The sequence below is a fragment of the Typopeltis vanoorti genome, chromosome 19 (genome assembly GCF_054136105.1).
Source record: "Typopeltis vanoorti isolate ZY-2024b chromosome 19, IOZ_Tvanoo_1.0, whole genome shotgun sequence".
Lineage (NCBI taxonomy): Eukaryota > Metazoa > Arthropoda > Arachnida > Uropygi > Thelyphonidae > Typopeltis > Typopeltis vanoorti.
The window spans coordinates 83,543,501-83,569,192 of record NC_143567.1 but is presented as its reverse complement, the minus strand read 5'-3'; the positions used below and the strand labels follow the sequence as shown (position 1 = coordinate 83,569,192).

Below are 25,692 nucleotides of genomic sequence, written 5' to 3'. Positions count from 1 at the left end.
GGAATATGAAAAGCATTCTTGCTTCGCCCCTTTAAGCCAGTCCTTATAAGGACTATATATGCCTGACAATAGAATTCAATCCAATACCCTTGGAGGATAATGGATAGCAATGCTGTAGCTAATGAAGCTCTAACTGAGGCTCGGCTATTGCTGTTACCCTCCTGCCATGATCAGAGCTTTAATAATAATAACTCAATAACCTTATCCCTACACTGTCCGCTACAGATAACGGGGAAGATGAAAAGCATTTTTGCTTCGCCCCTTTAAGCCAGTCCTTATAAGGACTATGCCTGACAATGATCCAATACCCTTGGAGGTAACGGATAGCAATGCTGTAGCCAATGAAGTCCTAACTGAGGCTTGGCTATTGCTGTTACCCTCCTGCCATGATCAGAGCTATATAATAGCTCAATAACACCTTAATCCTACACTGTCATCTACAGATAACGGGGAAGATGAAAAGCATTTTTGCTTCGCCCCTTTAAGCCAGTCCTTATCCTTATAAGGACTATGCCTGACAATTTTCAGCTTTGTTGGTTATTCAACTGTTGATTTACACGAGTTGCAAAATCAAAGAAGTTTTTATGGAACTTAACAGTTACTTATTAATGTCCTGTGACTCCAATTATATATTCTGCCTTTATCTGTGGCCCTCAGAGATTCAAATCAAACTATTACCATGAAAGAATACGGAATAAACTTTCAAAGTGATAAATCAAATACGTATTATTGGTTTCCTTACAAATAATAGTTTTTCATCCCACCATCTTTGCTTGTTCTTCTGCTACTTCTTTTCCCTTTCTGGTATTCAGTTTACCTTGTTTGCCCATCTGCTGTGCTGTCCTTCATTGTCTATTATTTTTTCACTTTTCTTCGTTTTTTTTTTTTTTTTTTTTTGAGAAAAAATTTCCCTTGATTTGCGAGCACCTAAATTTGGTTCAATATTGTTACATTCAATTTTTCTTAACCCTGAGAAGGTCGGGGCCGAAAAAATTGCAGCGTAGGTCGCGTGTATCTGAGAGATACACTCATTACTAGTATGTGCTAAAAATGCAATAAAACTTAGAAAAATAACACTGTAAATATAATACATGATGGTTTATTTATTTTCAGTTACAATCTAGAAATTATTGAACAAAGAAAGAAAGAAAAAACAACTAAACTAATACTATACTGACATTCGAGTTCCCGGTATCTCTTAGATACAATTTACTATCAAATATCACTTTCCGCATTCGACTTTATTATTCTCATCATCGGACTCGAGTAATTTAGTCTTACACATCCAGTCTTACACTGGATGTGTAAGACTATATTAAAAATTTTTTTTGTATCTGTAAGATCACCACGACCTCCGCAGGGTTAATGTTTGTGTATATATTCTTATTAGTTATGGAATTTCCTTTTCTCTAGATGTTTCCTGCATTCTGTCGTAAGCTAGTTAAATCTATACAACGATAACGTAAAGAGATTTGTTACATTCTAATGATTTTTATCTTATTTGCTTTAATATGAATCTATCGAATATATGAATATGATATATGAATATAATGACATGAATATCTATTGTTGATCTGTTCTTTCTAAATGCCAGTTCTCCATCAGATATTTTAATCAAATTGTTCATCATATTTCCAAATATTTTGGTGTTGGTCTCAAATATTCGACTACCGGATGAGTAGATGCAGACTGGTCAAAATAGATCTGATTTTGCTTAATAAAAAATAACTTTCCAAAAAACAAAATCGTTTTAACTTTAAAAAACACTGATGCAGCACCAACGGTCAATTTGTGAAACTCCTATCGAAAAATATCATTGGGCGTGGCGGGTATTTTGCACAATTTCTCAATCTCTGTTTTTGTGTATACTTTTTTAACAGAGCAAATATATTCCTTTTCATTTCACTGGAATTGTTCTGTCTCTGTTTATGAAAATGGGTATTATTTCCCAGTTTGTATTTTTGTATTTTAAATGCTGTATTTGTCCGTTCGGTTTCTACTTGTGCGAGTAATAAATTGGTCCTCTGATTTGGTTGCCAGTCATATCAGAGTCTTAAGGCTACAGTCAGCACTCCTGTCATCAGAGCAAATCTGATGACAGGAGTGCTGACTGTAGCCTTAAGACTAGGCCTCTGTATTTATGACCTCCGGAGATGAGGAAAACCCCTAAAAAGGTGGTGTGAGACCGGAACAGACCAGTAGGCCTATACCGTAGAAGAAAAAAGAAGATGCTGAATTTAGAATATCACTTATTCTTTTGTTAATTGTTTCCCTTCTTGACAAGTTCATTTCGTATCTTATCTATAATATCTGATTTTCTATTTATTTTTTTTTTTTGTTCTTCAAGGTTTTTTTCCCAGTAAACATCATTATCTTTGATTATATGATCTTTATTGTTTTCTGTGTATAGATTTTGAAAATAATCTTTACATTTATCCAATCCAATATTTGTTAGTTTGATACGTTCCTTTAGTTTCTTTGAGTTTGTATTATTGTCCAGATTCTTCTTTTTTGAGTATAATAAAAAAAAATCTCATCATATCTAATTCTTTGAAGTAGTTATACCAGTATTCCTTTTTATTTATTTATTTTTTAATCTGGTTATTTACTTTATATTGTATACTTTTTATATTCTTTATAAATTAATGTATTTGATTTATCTTATAGATATCCGAGAAATGCAGTTTTCCAGATTTGTCCATATCTTTGATTATATTTTGCACCGACTATTCCCCCCCCTGGTGGGAAATAGTCGGTGCAAAATATAATTATAAATATATAATAATAAAAATATAAATATATAATAAACCTCCCTGGTGTTTTTTTTTTTTTTTGCTGTTTTTATGTACAATATCTTTGAAATTGTACATTATCCTTCTCCTATTTGTTTATTTTGGTCTTTTATTGTTTCCAGTTTATCTAACAATCGTTTCTGTTATAGGTACATTCTTAGAGTAATTCCCATGTATTCTTGTTCTCTGTATAATTTCTTTTTATTCTTTGATGCCTTTGCTATTTTTATCTTTCCAAGTGCCAACATATGATCGCTTCCTGTATTTGCTTATATTATAATTCCTATATCCATACATTTTTTGATATAATTTATCTATTAATTATAATGTAATTAATTACATATTTTACCCTCTTGCATTCTGCCATGTTACTTTATGATCGAGTAATGTTTTATTTATTCTTAATTAATTAGTCATACAAATGGAAACAGATTTATTCCTTTTTCATTAATTATTTCTTCGTTATATCTTTAGCATATACCTAACTAACTACGTAGCGAATTCTTGCATTTAAATCTCCAAGAATTATTAAATATTCCTTTTTTATTTATTTCATCTATTACATTTTACAGATATTCATTATATATTTGTGCTTGTTCTCTTGTTCTATGTATCATCATTACAACCCTCCATTTAGCTGTTCTTTCATTTTTTCTACTCCTTATATATTAATATACAATTGCCAAATTGATTTGTTTCTTTGCCTTTTTTTTTATTCGTCTCTGATACCGCACAAATTTTAATACTATGATTTTCAAGTTCTTCAATAAATGCTTCTTTTCCTGTCAGTGTTTTTACATTCCTAGCGACAATTCTCAGTTTTTTCACTTTTCGTTTCACTTCCCTCACTCCGTTTCTGGTGACTTCTCACATACGGTGCGGTGTTTGTTTCTTTGAGCAGTTCGGTTTGATGTTATCTGGCGAGCTGGCAGAGGACGTTCCTATGTTGATGTATCCTTTCCATATGCTTTACCCGTTCATGTACACGGGTAAAGCATATGGAAAGGCTACATCAACATATATATATATATATATATATATATATATATATATATATATATATATATATATATATATATATATATATATATATATATATATATATATATATATATATATATATATATATAGTATGATTTATAGTATTATTTGCATATATATATATACAAATATTATATTATACATATATATATTTAGAAATATTATATTATATATAGTATTATTTATAGTATTATTTGCATATATATATATACAAATATTATATTATACATATATATTTAGAAATATTATATTATATATAGTATTATTTATAGTATTATTTGCATAATATATTATATATATAGTATTATTTGCATATATATATATATATATATATATATATATATATATATATATATATATATATATATATATATATATATATATATATATATATATATATATATATATATATATATATATATATATATATATATATATATACATCACTGAAACAAAAAAGAAATTAAAAGGAACTATGAGAACTGAAAATTTTAATGTGATATACAGTGGAGTCGACAGAGACCAAAGAGCACAAGCAGGAGTCATGATTTGGATTCATAACTCCCTTTCAAAACAGTTAAAACATTATAAATTATGGAATGAAAGAATAATAGAAGCTAGAATAAAAATAGATAGAGGCTATTTAACAATAATTGGTTTATATGTCCCAGAAGAAGGAAGAGAACAGGATAATATTGATTTTTATAATCAGCTACAAAACATATATAATAAAATAAATAAAAATGATTACATAATTTTAGCAGGAGACTTAAATGCAAGAATTGGAAACACGAAAATTAATAATAATATAGGAATACATGGAGAACACACTCTAAACAGAAATGGTAAAAAATTGATTGACTTTGTAGTTTATAATAACCTAAAAATAATGAATTCCTTCTATAAACATAAAGACATACATAAATATACTTGAGCAGCAAGAGGATGGAAATCAATATTAGATTACTTCATATTAAATGAAAAGACATCAAAAATTTCACTAGATGTTAGAGTTCACAGAGGATATGAAATAAGCAGTGACCACTTCCTTGTTAAAATAAAATTAAGATTACCACCTAAATGGCTACAAGTAACAAGAACAGAAAGAAAAATTGAAACATTTGTTTATAAAACTAGACTATTGAATGACACAAATGTACAATGGCTATATGAACAAAGAATTAACCAGTATCTAGATAAAATAAAACAAAATGAAGAAATATAAATAGAATGGCTTAATATAAAAACGATACTAAATGCAGCAGCAAATGAAAGCTTTGGAAAGACCAAGAAATTCAATAAAAGAAAAAAACTGAAGATCTGGGATGATACAATCAAAGAAATAATCAAAAAGAAAAAAGAAGCCTATCACAAATTGTTAAGCAGTAAAAGATTAGAAGATGAAATAGAATATAAAAGAATAAGAACCATAGCTAAAAGAGAGGTCAGAAAAAGACATAGAGAATCATGGAATAAATTTGTTTCTAATTTAGAACATGATTTATATAAAATAAGACCCAATGTATATAAGATTTTGAAACACCTAAATGCAGATACCAAAGAAAACATAAAATTAAACACTGAATTGAAATTAGAAGAATTTCTAAATTACTACACAGAACTGTGGACAGACAAATATTTTAAAAAAGACAACTGGCAAACAATTAACGAAAATGAAAAGGAAATAACTGAAGAAGAAGAGAAATCAGCCTGAAAGAAACAAGAAACGGAAAATCACCTGGAGAAGATAAGCTAGGTTCAGAACTATATAAACACGCAGGAACAAGATTCAAAAAAAAGACTCTTATTATTTTTAAATAAAATTTACTCAACTGGTAACCCCCCAATAGAATGGAAAAAAGCAATTGTGATTCCTATCTTTAAGAAAGGTAATAGAGATGACCCTAAAAACTATAGAGGTATCAGTATACTAAATTCATGTTACAAAATATACAGCAGAATCTTAAATAACAAACTAATGAAATATTCCGAAAACTTTATTCTAGAGGTACAAAATGGATTTAGAAAAGGACGATCATGTATAGACCCAGCCTTCTGCCTAAAATTAATAATAGAGAAAAGAAGAGAATATAATTTAGAAACACATATTGCATTTATTGACTTTGAAAAAGCATTTGACAAAGTTAAAAGAAACATATTATTTAACATATTAAAAGAAAGACAAATACCAAATAATATCCTAAAAGCTGTCACAAGTATATATGAAAATAATCAAATACAAATAAGATTAAATCATGAGCTATCATATACAAGAGAGATAAACCAAGGGGTCTCCGACAGGGATGTCCCCTCTCAGCAACCCTTTTTAATATCTACTTAAATGAAATAATAATAAAATGGAGTAAACTTTTACATCAAGGAATTAAACTTTCACCTACAGTTAACTTAAACACTCTCCTCTTTGCAGACGACCAAATAATAATTACAAATTCTGAAGATAACTTACAGAAAGCTATTTTAAATCTAAATGAGATATCCAAAGATTATGGTATGATAATATCAACGGAAAAATCAAAAACTATGGCCTTTAAAGGACAAGATCCAGCAAGAACTAAAATAGTATTAGATAACAAGATCTTAGAACAGGTGAATTCATTTAACTAACTAGGATGTATGATCACTTATGAAAATGAAAAAGATATAAACATAAAAATTGCAAAATATTTAAAAATAACAGGTGTAATTAACTCTATATTTAAACCAAACCTAGTTCAAAAACAAACCAGGCTAAAAGTATACATTAGCCTTACCGGTCTTAACGTATGGAAGTGAAATCTGGACAATAAAACAAAAAGACAAACAAAGATTAACAACAGCAGAAATGAAGTTTATGAGAAAAACTGCAAAGTATACCCTATTTGATCACAAAAGAAACGAAGATATTATGAAAGAATTAAACCAAGAACCAGTAATTGAAAAAATTAAAAAATATAAACATAGATGGATGGAACACGTTCAAAGAATGAAAACAGAAAGATTACCAAAACAAGTCTTAAAGTACAAGCCATTAGGAAAAAGAAAACCAGGACTTCCTCTTAAACGACTGAAGGATGATTTCTAAGGCCGGAACAGGCCATGCTAGGCCTAAATCCTTGATACGTATGATGATGATGATGATGATATATACATTTACAAATATTTGCAATAAATATTTGCATATAATTCACGGTCGATTCTCCATTCATTCATTCGCTATATATATATTATATATAGTATTACATAGTATTATTTATAGTATTATTTGCATATATATATATATATATATATATATATACATTTACAAATATTTGCAATAAATATTTGCATATAATCTCACGGTCGATTCTCCATTCATTCTCTATTTGCATATATATTAAAATATACTATTTCATGGTATATTTTGCAATAAATCATATGGTGTAGTCTATTAAATTCATATAAATAGAAGACGCACAGAGATAATAATAAGGAATAGAAAATATTATTATAGATACAAAATAAATTATTGACAAATTTTGCATATTTTAGAAAAAGTATTTTTAATCTTAGCAAAAATGATACCGAGAGGAAACTGCTGAAAATATTATTGATACTGTTCAATGTAAGAGTTAAAATAAATTAGAAATTAACAATCTACATGATTTGCATAGTCGTTTACAGAAAAATAAGAGATATCTCAAGTGTTAAGAAAATTAAAGCTAAAAAAAGTTTTACAAAAAAAAAAAAGGTTCTTATTAGAATATCTTAAGGATTGTTGATAGCGATTTATTTCGCAATCTCAATATTCATTAATATTACCGATTATTATTCCACAGCAGATAAAAGCTTAAATTCTATTAATGAACTTAATTTGACATTGATGAGAATCTTAATTGTTGCTACCCTATCCAAATTATTATACTTGCGTAGCTATCTTGCCACATTCAAACAAGGAAAATGCTATAAGAAACAAGTAAAAATTATCCAAAGAATATGTTAATAGATATAATTTATTATCTTATATAATATACTTCCTAAAAATGCATAAAAATATTTCTAAAATTTCATAAATCCAGAATAAAATAAAAAGATATAATACACCATTTAATTATTTTTATATAAAGAGTTAAGTAGGATATCTGTTAAGTTATCATACTTACCAGAGGATTCATTCAATCCGATACCCTTGGAGGGTAAGGGATGGCAATGCTGTAGCCAATGAAGTTCTAACTGAAGCTCGGCTATTGCTGTTACCCTCCTGCCATGATCAGAGCTTTAATTGCTCAATAGCACCTTATCCCTACACTGTCCTCTACAGATAACGGGGAAGATGAAAAGCATTCTTGCTTCGCCCCTTTAAGCCAGTCCTTATAAGGATATAATATCCTACTTAAGGCGGGAGAGTCCTTTTTAGGACTTGCAGGGTAACAAATGGCAATGCTGTAGCCAATGAGGCTCGGCTATTGCCGTTACCCAGCCATGACTAGAGCTTTTTAGCTCAATAACACTCCATCCACACAGATTTACTTCATTCAGATGACGGGATAAAGAGTCAAGGACTCAGTCCATCGCCCAGTTCTTATAAGAACTTATCCTACTTAACGAGCATGATGATGGTTCGAGATTGAATCAATCGACCGTGAGATGCGGTGGTTGATTCACTCGATCCAATACCCTTGGAGGGTAATGGATGGCAATGCTTGCAGCCAATGAAGTTCTAACTGAGGTTTGTTTATTGCTGTTACCCTCCTGCCATGATCAGAGCTTTAATTGCTCAATGACACCTTATCCCTACACTGTCCTCTACAGATAACGGGGAAGATGAAAAGCATTCTTGCTTCGCCCCTTTAAGCCAGTCCTTATAAGGATAAGGACAAAATAAAACGGTAGTCGTGAAGGTCACGGACCGAAACCTAGCCATTTTTAGGACTTCTAGGTAACAAATGGCAATGCTGTAGCCAATGAAGTTTTAACTGAGGCTCGGCTAATGCTGTTACCCAGCCATGACTAGAGCTTTTAGCTCAATAACATCCCATCCACACAGATTTTCTTCATTCAGATAACGGGATAAAGAGTCAAGGACTCAGTCCATCGCCCAGTTCTTTTAAGAACAAAATAAAATATATATAAAATATTTATTTATATTTTTATCGACATCAGGTCAGGTTGATGACATGTAGTACGTTCGTACTAGATCTAGTACTTTTTATAAATTTTTAATGTTCACCAACAGATCTAGTACTTCCGAGTAATAATAATAATAATAATAATAATAATAATAATAATAACATGAAAGTTAGACATATGAGTTTAATATTTTTCTCTTCTCCCACCTCTCCATATGTCAAATTCAGTGACACAAGAATATGATTTCTCTTTTTTTCTTACTCCTCTCGCTGTTGGCTAGTCTTCACCCTCCCCCCGATCTCGTACTCACACAATCCGACTGGCATTAGCGAATAAAAATATATCCTTCCCTGTTCAAACACTTCTCGCGCGTTATAAGAAGTCCAGTGTTTTTATTAACAAAAACTTGTTTAATTCTTTATAGAAAATATTATTATTTAGATTTTCCTTTTAAAGATAGACAAGTGGCAAGAAAAACTTTCTAAATTTAAATTTGATTCTAAATCTCAGGGGAAAATGGTGCATCAGTCAGTAAAGTACATAAACGAGTCATTGAAAGTGAAGATCTCAATGGCAGCCTTCTCACTCACACGAAACCATTTCTGACAAAGGTAATTCAGATAAAAGAGAAAGTGATAATAGTTATGATTCAGATTCAGGTTTACGAGGTTCATCTAAAAAGATGAAAAAATCATATAAGCAAAAATTCAAAGAAGAATGGTTGGAGGATCCCATTCTGAAATCCTGGATTAGTTCAGGTAAGAGTTTAGGACACACTGCTTATTGTAAATTTTGAGATATAAGCATTAATGGTAGCAAATGTCTATTGATTCGTTATGCAAACACTCCAAAACACTAGCAGAATGTGGAATCTAAACGAAGCTCACCAGGTATAATGTCGTTGTTTAAATCCAGTTCCAAATACCAGTCGAAAAACAAATTAAAGAGGTAGAATTAAGATTATGTGCATATGATGCAGACAGATCCCTTCCGTACCGGGGTCCAATGAACCCTGGCGGCACAATTTAGGGGCTGTATAATCGAACACGTTCATAAAAAATAGGGAATAAATAATACGCTGAACTGTTTGTACATATTTGTCACCTTCTAATGCGAGAGATTTCAGTGAGGGGCTGCGTCGCTGGGTAGTTAAATAAATGGTACGAGCTTCAACACAATTTACTTTAATCGCTGCTCTCAGCACACTGAACAAACATTCTAAGAATTTTTTGAGTTTTCTTCTTGATGGACCTGTGTTTCACTCAGGATTTCTCCATGAGTCGATCTTCTCATCTTGTAGGTGGTCTTCCTAGTTTTCTCTTTATTCTTGTTGCCAGTTGAATATTCTGTCTATCTGTTATTCCAGATTCAGGAATAACAGATGGACATATAAATGTCCATCTGTTATCCCTGAATCTGGCTATGTGACCTGCCCATCTCAACCTGCTTTCATATACTGCAGTTACCATATCTTTTATGCCTGATCTCTTTCTTAGTTCCGTGATTCTAACATGTTCCATTTTGCTGATGTTACAAATCCTGCGTTCTATTGCACGCTGAGTTATTCTGAGAGTTCTCTTCTTCTTTTCTTCTCGTGTTTAATGTTACATTACAGGAGTATGTTTGTTTATTATATAAAAATAAGTTGTTGTTGTTGTTTTTACTCTTTGTGTTTTCTCTTTATTTTAATATACATTCCTCTTAATGTGCAGTATAATAAAATGATTCGTAAAGTGTTATTGTGCTTCGGGATCCTTTAATTTTTAATGGATGGGGGGGGGACCACAAACAATTTTGCACTTAGGCGGCGCAAACCCACGAAACGGCCCTGGATGCCGAACACAATCTGCTTTTGTGGCTTATGGATACCCTTCCAACTCTATTGAAAACAATTGTTCCTGATAGTGAAATTGCTAAGAAAATACAGTGTGGACGCACTAAATGTAACTATCTTATTAAAAAAATGCTTTGGCAGTAGTTTCACGCAATGAAATCTCAAAAAAAAAAAAAATAAAACTCCTTTGATGAATGGACTCCTTTTGACAAAAGAAAAATTGAAACATCATCAGATACAGCTTTTACTGTTTCTGAAGAGTTAATTAATATAGCAAAATCTGATAAAAATAATGAATAAATACTTTCAGTGTTTTTCTTGTGGATGGGAATCCCTGTATATATGTAAATAGCATATTAAATAACTGAAAATTTAATGTTACATTATTTTAAACACTAAAATGAGACTAAAAATTATATGGTAAATTAATACGCATGTGAAGTGCTAGAGTTACAATTGGGACTACTGTTATGATGATTGACAACTGCAGCTCTTGGACTCATAGATGATGACAGTGAGCTGAGTTTTGACTTTTTTCTTTTCATACTTGTCGTACATGTGTTAATTTAGCCGTTTTACATTGAGTTCATCTATTATAATAAGGTAGTCATATCGTAAAATGCCCTAAATAGAGTGAAACGAAAGCAAATAAAAATGTAGTGCTTTTTTTTTCAGATCTTGTACCTTTTCCTGCTTAAGGTAGTACGAAATATTTTTGCTGGGTGGTCACCCTGCATCAGGTGCTGAAATGGTGACAAAATTTAAAATATTTATTTATATTTTTATCGACATCAGGTGCTGAAATGGTGGCAAAATTGACTCTCGCTTGTGCAACTTAAAAAAATGTTTGTTTGTTTTTTCAAAATTTATATTTATACGAAGACCGGCATGTTCAACATTGCCAAATTAGATAATCATTATTCTTCAATTTTAATTAATTATAACAACCATCTAATTCTGTGTTTAAGTTACAGATTTTCACCACTTCTAAGTTACAGAAATTCACAATCACTAGACGAAAGCTATTTCCATGTAGCCTACTTACTATTCTCACACATAAAGAAATGAACTTTGTATATTTGTCGTAACGCTTTGCTTCACTATCTTTTTATTATGTCTTCCAGAGCATGGTTCTGGAAGACATAATAAACCAGCAATATTAAAAAAAAAAGCCAACTCTTGTGTTTCTATTCTTATTTATGCCCTGAATTAACTTATAAAGCACAATTAAATCTTTTCTCATTTTCCTGTTTGCGAAATTCATGAAACTATCACTATCCTACTGATTCTCATAATTATCATGATACAGTCCCTTAATCAATCTTCTCTGAATACTCTCGAATTTTTTGACATCCATTACAAACTTTGGTGAGTAAAGATTGGAGCCATAATCCGATATTATCCTAACTAATGACTTATATAACTCATTACTTTAGTACTCCTACAAGTGAAGCCTCTTTCAAGTAAGCTCACATTTAAGTTCAGAAATCACGATATAATTCCTGAATTTAAAATTCCCTATAAACCAAAATATTTAAATCTCTGCATTCGTCAACTTTTTCTGAAATCTGTCCATTTAGCTTATATCCGTGTACACTGAATCGAATATATTTTGCATTTCCATACAATGTTTAACTCCCACTTCCCCATCCACCCTTAAAATGTTTTAAGATCATCCGAACAGTTGACTATTCTGCTCAATTTCACATCATCAGCAAGGAAAAAATATTAATATTTGAAATTTATTATTTTAAGAATATGTGGGGGAAGAGTTTTTGTTAACGATATCAAGGATTTGATAAAAACCAATGAAATCACATAATTCATAACCATCACCTTGGTCTGTTTCCTTTGTGACTTCAAAAAGGTTATACACGATATCCATTAATGAAACTACTCTCTGATGTGCTCAACAACTGATTCCTGTCAAGATGATGATGATTGGACATCATCATCTGCATCATAACGTTAATTACGGATATAGACCATATGTGTTCCAATCTCATTATCCATCCAATATCCTTTTTTGAGTTCTACCCTGCCTTCTGTTTCCAATTGGCTTATATTTCAGTATTTGTTTAGGACAGGGATCTTCAACCTTTCAGACAACGCGGGCCACATTAAAAATTTCGATGAAACCCGCCGGCCACTAAGCTATACTGCGGTATTTAGAATTGTAAGATGTTTTCCAGATTCAAAAGGAATGCTATGCATTTGATACTTTACATAAAATCCTATAAAAATAAACAAACTCAGCTTCAAGAGCGTAGGTAGGAGTCGGGTTCATGATAAGTAAATACAATCAATACTTGAAAAAAGATAATTTAATGAAGAAAACATTCATTTTTAAAATGTCAGTGGGCAATTTGGCAATGTTTTTCCTTGACCAGCTTGTCGATGTTGGAAGTCGCTATGAGCAGAGTATTCTTGTGTCAAAAACTCTTGGAATTGACGATGATTCAATCCTCTTGCCTTATTAATGTTGACGACAGTCACAATAACTTTCATGACATTCTCAAATCCAATAGTTTTCTCGTACAAATTCTCATGGTGGATTAAACAGTGTTAATGGACGAAATCTTTTCCTTCTAGTTCCGGTTCTTTTCGTAGCAGCGCAACAAACCCTTCGTTCTTTCCAACCATAGCAGGAGCACCATCAGTTACCACACACTCGAGGTTGGTTAAGCTGAGGTCGAAACGCTGGAGGGTTTCTTGGCGGCTTCAAGAATATCAGTGCCTTTCGTCGTTCCCTTCATAGGTAGGAGCGCTAGCAGTTCTTCAGTCACATTGAATTGTTGATCAGTACCACGGACAAGGCCAGTTGTGCTGTATCCTTCACATTTTTGCTCTCATCTAAAGCAAGTGAATATGACGTAAATTCGGACGACCCTTTTTTTTTAAAGTTCCTTCAATGTTATTGGCAAGTTCTTCGACATGTTGTGCTACAGTTATCCCAGACAAACTCGGTTTTTTAAACACTTCCTTATTATTTGAGCACAGAATATCCCAGCAGCGATGAGACACTCTTTCATAAACTTGCTATCCAAGAAGGCTTTTGATTTTTTAGCAATTTTTTAGCTATTACATAACTTACTTTGACGCACGCTTCGCTCTCTTCCCTCTGCCTTTTAAACGTACCCTGCTGGCATTTTAAATCAATTTGGAGACGGTTCACTTTGTCCACACGAAACCGCCCTTGAAAGTGATCGAAATTGGACGCATGCTTTGTCTCATAATGTCATTTTATATTGTATTCTTTTGATACCGACACTGACTCACGACAAATTAAACACACTGGCTTATCGTCGATCGACACAAAAAAGTACAAATTGGTCCACTTTTCATTAAACATCCAATAAGAATCACTTGATTTACGCTTTTTTACTTAGACGCCATAGTGATGGAAGGTGAACCCACAAAATGGTCCAAAATGGCCGTGTAACGGTTATTATCCACTGAATATGTCTCACACTAATGGAAAAAGTCAGGCAATATAAAACCGTAATAGGCTGACACGACGAACCTGCGTGCACTTATACACAAATATCACACTGTTCACGACTGACTGACTGACGGTGGATGAGATCCTCTGGTATTTATATGAAAATAACGAAGTATCGAAAACCTTCAAGATGTATCTGGAAGGTACTAGACAGCGCACTCGAACGAACTACTGCTTCAGCCATCTACCTGCGACGTTAGTACTAGTACTTAAGTACCGCTTAGCGCTGGTAGATGGCTGAAGCATGTCTACTTAATATTTATGTTTATAGGATTTTATGTAAAGTATCAAATGCACAGCGTTCCTTGTGAAGCTGGAAAGCATCTTACAATTCTAAATAACGCAGTATAGCTTAGTGACCCCGCGGGCTTCATTGAAATTATTTTTTATTTAATCGTGTTTTAATGTTAAGTTGTTTTTTTTTTTTTTTTTCAAAATGGCCGGCGGGCCACGGCAAAGAGCTCAGCGGGCCATGCCTTGAAGACCCCTGGTTTAGGATATCGGGTGTTGGCCATTCGGCTTACATGTTCTATACAATTCTGTTTGCAATTGTATAGTTTTTCTTCTATCAGTTTTGTTTTTTAGTTCTTTTAAAATATCTTCATTCTTTTTTTTTTTGTTTAATAATGTGTATTTTACAATTCTCATGATTCTGATTTCACTTGTTTTTATTCTTTGTTATCTTGATAAAATCAAGTTTATTTTGTTTATTTCCCAAATTTCGCTGCCATATAATAATGTTTGCACTGTTAAAGTATTGTATATTTTCACTTTTTGTACTTGGATTGAGTGTTCTATTTATCAGGCCCATAATCTGCAAAATTTTTGAAAATTTTAATTTTATGTCATTTTTCTCCTTCATACGATATTTCACATCCAAGATAACTGAAAGTATTTATCTGTTCTATTATTTTATTATTAATAACTATTTTGCTTCTAACTGGAGTTTGTCCACAAAATGCCACTGTGTTAGTTTTATCTATGAAAATTTTCATTCCAAACTGTTCTACTATAACGTTTAAATTATATATTGCTCTTTGTAAATTGTCTTCCTTATCTGATATTATTACCTGATCATCTGCAAATGAGAGCATGTTTATTTTGGTATTCCGCGAAATTTCTATACCTTGATTGTTTAAGGTGTTCCACTGTATTAATATTTCATTAATGTAAATATTGAAAAGTGTTGGAGACAGAGGGCATCCTTGTCGTACTCCTTGGTTTATAGATTGTTTTTCAGACATTTTCTTTTCTTTTTATGTCATTATCTTTGTATATATTCAATATTACAAGTAGTAAAATATTAGGTATTGCCAATACTTGATATCCTAAACAAATAATAAAATATAAACCATCTGGAAAGAGAAGGCCGGGTAGTCAAAAAAAAAAAAAAAGAAGAAAAAAAAGATATTAGATGGATAATGAGACCGGAACAGACCAATATGGTCTATATCCGTAATTAACATCATAATGCATGTTAAAATATACATTATGATGATGATGATGATGTATATTTATTCTTTGTAATATATCAAACTATATATATCTTTTTACTTTGTCAAACGCTTTTTCATAATCTATAAACAAAAGATGAGTTTCTAAATTAAATTCTCCTTTCTCTATAAATACTTTTAAACAAAAAGCTGCGTTCATTGTAGAGCGTCCTTTTCTAAATCCATTTTTACATTCTAATAATATTTTTACAGTATATTTTAAAATTTTCGTTAAGTATTCTACTATATATGTATATTGTATCATATATTCAATAAACTAATACCTCTGTAATTAGCAAGTTTTCTTTTATTCCCCTTTATAAATATAGGTTGTATACTTGAGTTCCATTCTATTGGTATTTATCCATTTGTATATATTTTATTTACAATTTTTAATCTTAGATGAAAAATGTTTCATACAGTTCGGAGTTTATCCCATATTCTCCTGCTGATTTCCCATTTTTTTTTTATTTTACTTAGGTTGTCCTTTAATCCTTTGTTATTATATGATTTAAATGATTTTGTAAGTTTTCGGTGTAATATTTTTATATCTGTCCAATCAATAGTCTAAAAATGCTGAATCGTTTCTACATATTTGCATTCATATGCAAATAAATATATTGTTACTTATGATAAATAATTAATATATATCTATATATTTCATATAATGGTGTTGGACCCTTTATACATTATTTTCCAATTTTTGTATTTTACTCGCTAAAATTAGCAAAATATTGTTGTTTAGATTTTGGTATCGAGATTTAAAAGATTTAAATTTCTTGATAACATCATTTACATTACAAAATAAGCAACCATATTGGCACTTCGAAATGATATCTCAAACATTAAAATTCAACAATAAAAGAGTCAATACAATCACGTCAGTCATTCTGGATGTATTTCCCCAATGTCAAACGCAAACTTAAGTGAAATTCTGAATCCCGATTCTAAATAACTGGTTGATGTATTTTTAATTTCCTCATCAGTTTTACAGTCATGTCTGTGGGCGTGAGTTTTAGGAGACTAAATAAATAAGACGTTTGAAGCAAGTCGTTGTTACATACGATGCTGGAGTTTAGTTTTGGATAGTTAATTTGCTTACGGAAGGATAAAATGTTGTTAAAAAAAAAAAACTTTGTATGCGTATTTTAAAAAAAAAAAAAAAAAAACCTTTAAATATTGGAAACGTATTTCAATGTTCCGGGCAACTTTTATCCAGAACCGATCTTCTGTCAAGGACAAAGTGATATAACGTTCAAATATTTAATTGTTACCTCAAAATTTATTTTACATGTATAAAAATTTTAAACTGTTAAAATACTTTTTAAAATGATCACATTAAGTATTAAAAATTATACACGACTTAAAAATGAACTTACATAAATCTCATCAGCTCCATTATTAAGAAAGGCTGGTTGGACTATTTGTAATCTTTTTTTATTTCTTCTTAACATTTTCCATGAAAAATTATTAGACTTTTCAGATATACAAATGTGTATACATGTTGGATGTCTTTTTGTGATTTTATTTCTTGTGTAACTATTTCTAAGATCATTCCGAAAAATCCTTTGGAATTCTCTTTTCATATCTATCCATTGTGAATTGTTTATTCTTACTGCGGTTGTTGATTTCAGCATATTATTATTATTATTATTATTATTATTATTATTATTATTATTATTATTATTATTATTATTAAATCCTTTGAAACTGGAAGATTCGTGCAGATTTATTTAGGTTTTTCAAAATCTATGAAACAGATAATTTTCTTTTTTTATACTACATATACACCAATTATTCTTTTGCATATTATTCTTATATATAGAATTACATCTGATGCTTCATTATTTTTTTTCCCCGTGTAGTTATTAGCTATTCTTTTAGCATTAGTTCAATTCAATGTTATTCTAAGAAATAATTTCAAGTCAATTGCTTATTTACGCTAATTGCTTTATCATCAGAAGCGCTCTCTAAATTTGGATTTATCTTGTGGTATCGGAACGAATCTTGAGTTTTTATAATTTTAGTTAAGGTACTAAAATCATATATTAATTTAAAATTTTTTGCACGATGTTTATTCCAATTTAGTCTTAAGATTTTGTTACTACTTTGTTTTTTTTTAGTCTAAACTGAAATCTGATGTATACACTTTACATTCTAAATGTAATTTGAAAGAAGAGAGAACAAGAGCGCTTAAAAATTCTGATAAACACCTAGAACATGGTTCTATCTAGATTACTTAATGTTGATTATTACAACTTTACGGCACACCCTTGTATACGTATTTTTTTTCTTTTTATTTTTTCCGTACAGAATAAATGCCATTTTTTATTCTGTCCTCCTTTTATGAATTATACATCGTATTAAAACACTTCTGAATAATGACGGTGAGAAATTGATTTTTTAATCAGATGGAGATTTAGAGAATGCATGAAACATTATATACTAGTGACTACTACTAGATGGCAGCACGCAACAGTTTGCCTGATTCAAAGATTGCCATCGTAATTAAGGATTTAAAGGCCCCAAATTTTTACGTCGCAGGCTGTGAAATAAAATATATATTGTCTAGTAAACGAATATTCGTAACGATTTAAAGATTTTTAAGTGGCATTTCGACTGTTATCTCATATTTCTTAACAATAATAATTAGTATTTAATTTATTTTAAATACTTTCCTTCTTCTACAGGAAACTCGTTTCCTGTAGAAGAAGGGAAGTACAAATAAGTCAAGAACAAACTTGACTTATTTGTCTGTTTGCTTACTTGGGAAATAGAGTAAAACCAGGTTTAAAATAGCTTGGCATCTTTAACGAGAATTATTGTTGTCATAATATTATAAAAGCATTTAAAAGATCAATATACAAATTATCATTAATATTTAAGCAATACATTTAACTTTCTAAAAATTATTTTAAAATAATTGATGTTCAACCCGTCTTTTAGGGGCCTGAACGGATACGAGCCTCCCGCATGACGAAGGATCCCTATCAGTTGATCGAAATACCCGAATGCGGTGTTCAGACGATGTACGAAATGCTTCACCATTACGTAAAACGTGACGGCGATGCCGAATGTCTTGGGACCAGGTCAAAGGTCACGGGAGAGTATGAATGGATCTCATACAACGAGGTAATATATATATATATCTTTTTTTTTTTACAAGGGCAAAGTTTATTATTCTCATCACAAATTATTTACAAATATGTAACTAAAGTATTACTATCACATTTTCTGTTTATTACAAGTATTCATTACAGAATGTTAAGTAAATACTACTACTGGGATGTAATATCTCAGCTGCATCCTCTAAGCTTTGTAATTAGCTTATCTGAGGATGACACTGGTTTTATATATATATATATATATATATATATATATATATATATATATATATATATATATATATATATATATATATATATATATATATATATAATTGATTTGGTTGCTGTGTTGCAAGTAGGCAGGTGTTTGGGAGGTCAAATGAATGATCTGAAAGGTATGATCAAAGTGAAATTGCCGATATATCCTGTGTTATTGCATCTGTCTTGATGGTTCACATTCTTTTTTTTATTGTGGGCTTCTTTTTGAGCTAATTAGGAGGCTTTTGTTTCACAGTGGCAGCCTTTCTATGTATTAATAATAATAATAATAATAATAATAATAATAATATCATTTCATTCGATCCTTTATTTAGTGTTGTAATAAAGAGCTGCAACAAGATTTTGTAGTAAGAAAAGTCATTTTATTATTTTAATTTTTTTCTGCAGACATTAGAAAAAACTGTCCATATTGGATCAGGACTTTTAACTTTGGGTATAAAGCCCGGACAAGATTCTATGATTGGAATATACAGCAGATCTAGACAAGAGGTGTGTCCTCTATTACGTTTATTATTTCTAATTTTTTCCTTGAAATTAAAATTTCAACCTTGTTATATTTTAATCCATATACTGATATTTTGTATTATTTTATTTCAGTTTTTGCTAACTTTGTTGGGTTGTTTGCATCACTCCATAGTTCCTGTTACCCTCTACGAGAGTTTTGGATGCGAAGCAGTTTCGTACATTGTCAAAGAAGGTAAAGAATAATTCAGTTCTAGGGTATTACTGAAGTTTTACATAGATAAATATATGAAGAATATAAGAGGGAAAATAAGAGGGATATACCTTTAGGATGTTGCTGGCTGTATTGTCATTCAGCTGCTTGGCGTGAGGTGACAATATTCATTTGCTGTTTGACGGGAGTATGATTGAAACGAAAGTGATTTTGGAAAAGGTGGGGTAGAGCAATGTGGGAGAGTTATTGGTGAGGGAAGGGGTATGTGAATCTTTTTGAAAAACCTGGCTTTATATATATATTATTATTAAGGATGGGCAGAGAATACTTTTTTTGGGGGGGAGGGGAAATATTAGCAATTTTTTGGAGAAGGGTAAGGATATGGTGGGATAAGTTCACGGGTGGGAGTAACGGGGTGCGAGCCGTTTCGACAGTGCGTCGTCTTCGAAGCTCGTGAGGGAAGTGGAGGCCTGAATCTTTTTGAAAAAAACGGTTTTTCAAAAAGATTCACATACCCCGTGCCACACCAATAACTCTCCCACACTGCTCTACCCCCACCTTTTCCAAAATCCCCTTCCTTTCAATCATACTCCCGTCAAACAGCAGATGAATGTTGTCACCACCTTTCAGATGTCACCACCTTTGAGATGCCGCTGAATAAGAATACAGCCAGCAACATCAACTTCCTAAAGTTATGTCCTTTCCGTCTTATATTCTTCATATATTTATCTATGTAAAACTTCAGTAATGCCCTAGAACTGAGCAGAAAGCCAATGACATTATAAAAAGTGGGCACTCCTAAACGAAAATAGGCAAAATAGCCATAAAATTAATAACCTTTTACGAAGAACTGCAGAAAATCATAGATACAATAAATAAAACAGATGATTTACTACTAGCACAGGATTTAAATGCCAGAATTGGAGACAGAAAATACAAAACTAACATGGGTGAAGAGATTTGGTGAAGATATATGTAGTCAAAATGGACACAAACTGTGCGATTTTTGCCGGCCTGGCTAGCCGAGTGGTTAGCATATCCACTCTCCAGCCAAACGGCTGCGGGTTCGAATCCCGCCATGGGTATGGACGTTTGTGATTGTCTGTGAAAATACTAGTGGTGGTGGTAGATGGCATTGGTGTAGATGATGAAGGTAGTTGCGGTTCGTTGTGGTGGGTGGAGACGGGGAGTGGTGGAGAGTGGGTGCCCTCCCTCGATGAGTCTTTGGACTCCCTGCAGCTGTCACGTAATATTTTTATTATTATTTTTTTTTTTCATTTATAATGATATGAGAACAATGAACTCAGTATTTAAGCATAAAGAAATACATAAATATACAGGGTTAATCAGAGGATGTAAGTGTCAGTTATCGACTACATTATCGCAACTTTTAAATTAGCCGAGTAAATCATAGATGTAAGAGTATATCGAGGCTTTAAATTAAACTCGGATCATTTTGTGGTATTGGCAAAAATTCAATTTAAACCAAAATGGCTAAAAATAAATAAATTGGAAAATAAATATTAACCGAGTTACAAAATTTCTTCATTACATGATGCCCATACCAGGCAACAATATCAGAAATGCACTGATTTATAAACAGAAACCATACATGAATCAAATGACATAGAAGAGGAATGGGAAAATCTGAAACAAAAGAAGCAACCGACAGCTTACGAATACTAAATTCCAAGACAGTAGAAGAGCCAAAATAAAGAACAAAAGAAACGGTGCAATTGAAAAACGAGAAGTAAGGGAAAAACAGAGAGAGAGAGAGAGAGAGAGAGAAGAGAGAGAAATTGAACAATTTTGCAACAGAACTAGAAAAGGATATAATTAACCTACAAGCAAAACCTATAAAATATTAAAATACATGAAGAAATAAAATGTAAAAGTACAAACAATAAATTTAGAAAAATGGGTCAATTATTTTCATAACCTCTGGAGTGATGATAATAAAGAATTAAAATTTTATACAACAAAGAATGACATAACAGCAATAGTACGACGTCAGAACTAAAAAAAATATAATAAATAAGATGAAAAATAGAAAAGGATATAAAATTAATGGAAAAAAGAAGTATTGGAATGCTAAGAGAGCGATGGCATGAGACCCAAACAGGTCACGTAGCCCCAAATTCATGATAGGAAGAAGAAGAAATTAAAATTATAGTTAAACTTAATTAAAATTAAATTAAACTAGAACATTATCATGTAGTTCAAATTCTGATTTTTTACGAAAACGGGAGAATATATGAAGTTTTATGGGGGAAAAAACGATAGCAGGAAACATCTGCAACTGAGTGAAAACATAGTCGTGAAATATGCGATCTGTGTTCTTAGTGCTGAAGGCTAATTCATTGCAGTGGCACAGGGGGCCGAGTACTCAGGATCTTGGAGGGAGCCGAGTACTCAAGATTTAAACAAAGTATTGCCCGAACAATACTTTGTCCCTCTTGCGTTCACAACGGCCTTGATTTCCGAGAGCGAGCGGGTATTTCCACCTTATGTGACCACTAATTCATAAGTAGTATAGAAATAGAAGACACCACACACATAAAAAAAAAAAAAAAAAAAAAAAGAATTTTAATTAGGAAAAGATTTTTGGAAATTTTTCGAATCCTTTTTCTTTTTTTTTTTTGGGGGGGGGTGCCAGGGCCCCTTGGCCCCCTCCCTGGGTGCGCCAATGAATCATTGCTCTCAAGTTTTCACATTAGTATATTGACTTGAGGGAAGATTACTTAAGCAAATAAGGTGCTGAGCTGTTAGTGTAAAGAAACTTGGATTTGCGAATTGACGGTTGTCTTAAATTGACTTGCAAGTATGGAAAACAATTGTACAATCGTAAGGCTGAAGTAATGAACGTGAAATTATAATTATATAAAATGATAATAAAAGAAAGAAAAATAGAAATATCACGACTTAAGGATATAAAATTAACCAATCATATCATGACCATCCTACCTTGAAACAGAAGAAACGGAACTCAGCAACGACGATAAGGCCTAGCATAGACGCTACCCATGTGTACGCTTGACTAATGACCGAAGGCAAGAGAAAGAAAAAAAAAAAAGAACAGTATATCATGATAAGGAGAGGGCTGATGGATAATTAAAAAAAAAAATTACAACCATTTTGATAAGAAATTTGAAGGATTATTTCTTTTATTGAAAAATAAAACCTATTTGGGACTGGACAGTTATGCGGCATTTACAACAGATACATATTTCGTATATGAATTTTAAATGAAAAAGAGTTGATATCTTTTAGTAAAAGTGTAACTGGTTGTAAAAAAGTTGACTAAAGAACATTTAAATGGATAATTATAGTCACCATGTTATGATGGTTATCAGTAAGAATAAAAAAAGTAAACTCTGTATTTCTGTTTCTTTTTCATAGTATAACATCCAGTTGTTTTATATTTTAGCTAAACTAACCGTTATTGTATGTGAAAATAGTCCACAAATCGATAATCTTCTACGAGACCATTCTAAGCACCCTCATCTTACAAAAATAGTTATTATGGAAGAACCGTCAGCTGAAGTAGTGGAAGCGACCAAAAGGAAAAATATAGAACTAATTACTTTTGCCGAACTAGAGGTAAGTAAAAACTTCCTGGACTTATTGTAAAGATCTTCATTTAGTTGTAAATGAAACATCATCTGAAAAACGAGCGTTATCAACCCTGGAATTAAAATAATAATAATAATAATAATAATAATAATAATAATAATAATAATAATAATAATAATAATAATAATAATAACGTGTTAACGAATCGACAATACACCTTTTTTTCAAAAAAAAAAAATTGATAAAACAGAAATTGCAAATATCTAGATATTTGCAATATCTGTTTCATCAATTTTTTTTATGTAGTTAATAACCAACCTCACTCACTCGAAAGTGGATATAGAACCAATGAAAACATGGTGGCCCCACTTAAAATAACGAATAAAATCCTTTACGCAGATCTACAGTCAACAGAGGAACATTAGAATCCGACAGCTTGAAGAACAGCTCAAGTATCTCCCAGAAGTAAGCCCTGAACATCATTCTTCCTTCCAAACCATGCAAAGACAGGCAAAATTATCAGCAAAAGGTGCCCTACTTAGATCGCGGCATACACAAATAAATCTTTCAGACTCCCCCACAAAATATTTTTTCTCTTTGGAAAAAAAAAATGCCAGGCAGCAAATTCCATCTCTGCTATCAGACTTCAAGATGACAGCATCACAGAAGATCCAAGTAAAATCACCTCTGAAATCCTACAAAACTACAAGAATGCACCCAGCACTGCAGGAACATCCCATCATGTCATTCACGAAATACTGAAAGAAACAAAAAAATCTCTGCAACAGATCGGAACCACTTAGAAAACAAAATCATGCTAGATGAACTGAAAACCGCATGCACATCTTTGCCAAAGAACAAAGCTCCTGGCCTTGATGGTCTCACGTCAGAGTTTTTCCAAGTCTTCTGGAATCAACTCGGACCACTACTCCTCAGAACACTGCAAGAAGCCTACATCAATGGCCTCCCACAATCCGTCACGACCTCAGTAACACGATTGATACCAAAGAAGGGAGACCACACGGATATCCGAAACTACCGTCCAATCTCCCTAATTAATACCGATTGCAAAATCATTTCCAAAGTTATAGTAAACCGAATAAAGCCAACACTGCCTGAAGTTATTGGCCAACATCAAACGTACTCTGTCCCAGGAAGATCAATACATGATAACCTCCATTTAATTAGAGATCTCATCCACATTGCAAACAGCCAACATGAAGGCCTAGCACTCGTCAGCCTTGATCAGGAGAAGGCTTTCGACAGGGTTGAGCACGAGTACCTTTATGAAGTCCTAAATGCATTTGGCTATGGTCCTCTCATCATTGAAACAGTGCAATTGCTTTACAGAGATGCACACTTCTGTTTAAAAATCAACAACAGGCTCACTCGCACTTTGTCATACTCTCGAGGGATCAAGCAATGATGTCCCCTCTCCGGTCAGTTATACACACTGGTCATAGAACCCTTCTTAAAAAGAGTACATGACACCAACATCTCCAAACGAACCAGCATAATAGAGCCACATCAAAAAATTACCATATCAGCATATGCCGATGACGTCACTGTAATAGTCCGAAATGAAGAAGAAATGACAGTAACCGAGGAAGCACACAGACCATATGCACAAGCCTCAGGGGCCAAATTAAATTCTGAAAAAACCACGGGTCGGCAGAATGAAGTCGAGAAATGATTCTCTGATCGAATGTACCTGGTCAAGCGAAGGACAAAGATACTTAGGTGTGCACCTTGGCAACACCAAAATATATAACACACTGAACTGGACACCGCTGCACAACCGTTTTAAACAGGTGCTAGGTAAATGGAACAGCGTTCGTTCCATGTCTTCACTTAGAGGAAGAGTACTAATAGTTAACCAGATGGCTGCGAGTGTCTTATGGCATACCCTCGAAGTACTCACATCTCCTGAAGAATTTCTCTACCACATTCAAAAGGAAATCAGACGTTTCCTCTGGAACAAAACTCACTGGACAACATACCCTCAACACTGCAAGCCACTCAGCAAGGGAGGTCAAGGCCTGATTTCCCTTGAAAACATTAGATCCTTCAGGATAATCCTCCTCCTAAAGACACTTCAATGCAATCACACTTATATAACCACCTTCGATTACATCACGAAATCATCCACCAGAGGACTTACACTTTCCACAAACCTTCGAATGGCCAGTTCTGCATCATCTCCTCCTAAACTACCTCATTTTTACAAAGATGTTCTACAGCGGTGGAAAAACACAGGACTTCATCACACACTTACAGGATCAACAGAGT

At 32.2% G+C, this 25,692-nt stretch overlaps 1 protein-coding gene across 1 annotated transcript in view; it reads left to right on the top strand.

Annotated features, from left to right (window-relative positions):
• Nucleotides 1–25,692, top strand: part of LOC150096305 (long-chain-fatty-acid--CoA ligase 5-like) — an 84,072-nt gene that overhangs the window by 27,035 nt on the left and 31,345 nt on the right. Inside the window, exons 2-5 of the mRNA XM_090408938.1 lie at nt 18,715–18,900; nt 19,542–19,643; nt 19,752–19,851; nt 23,258–23,430. Of these exons, the coding sequence (XP_090265064.1) occupies nt 18,715–18,900; nt 19,542–19,643; nt 19,752–19,851; nt 23,258–23,430 (561 nt within the window). The remainder of the gene's footprint in view (nt 1–18,714; nt 18,901–19,541; nt 19,644–19,751; nt 19,852–23,257; nt 23,431–25,692) is intronic.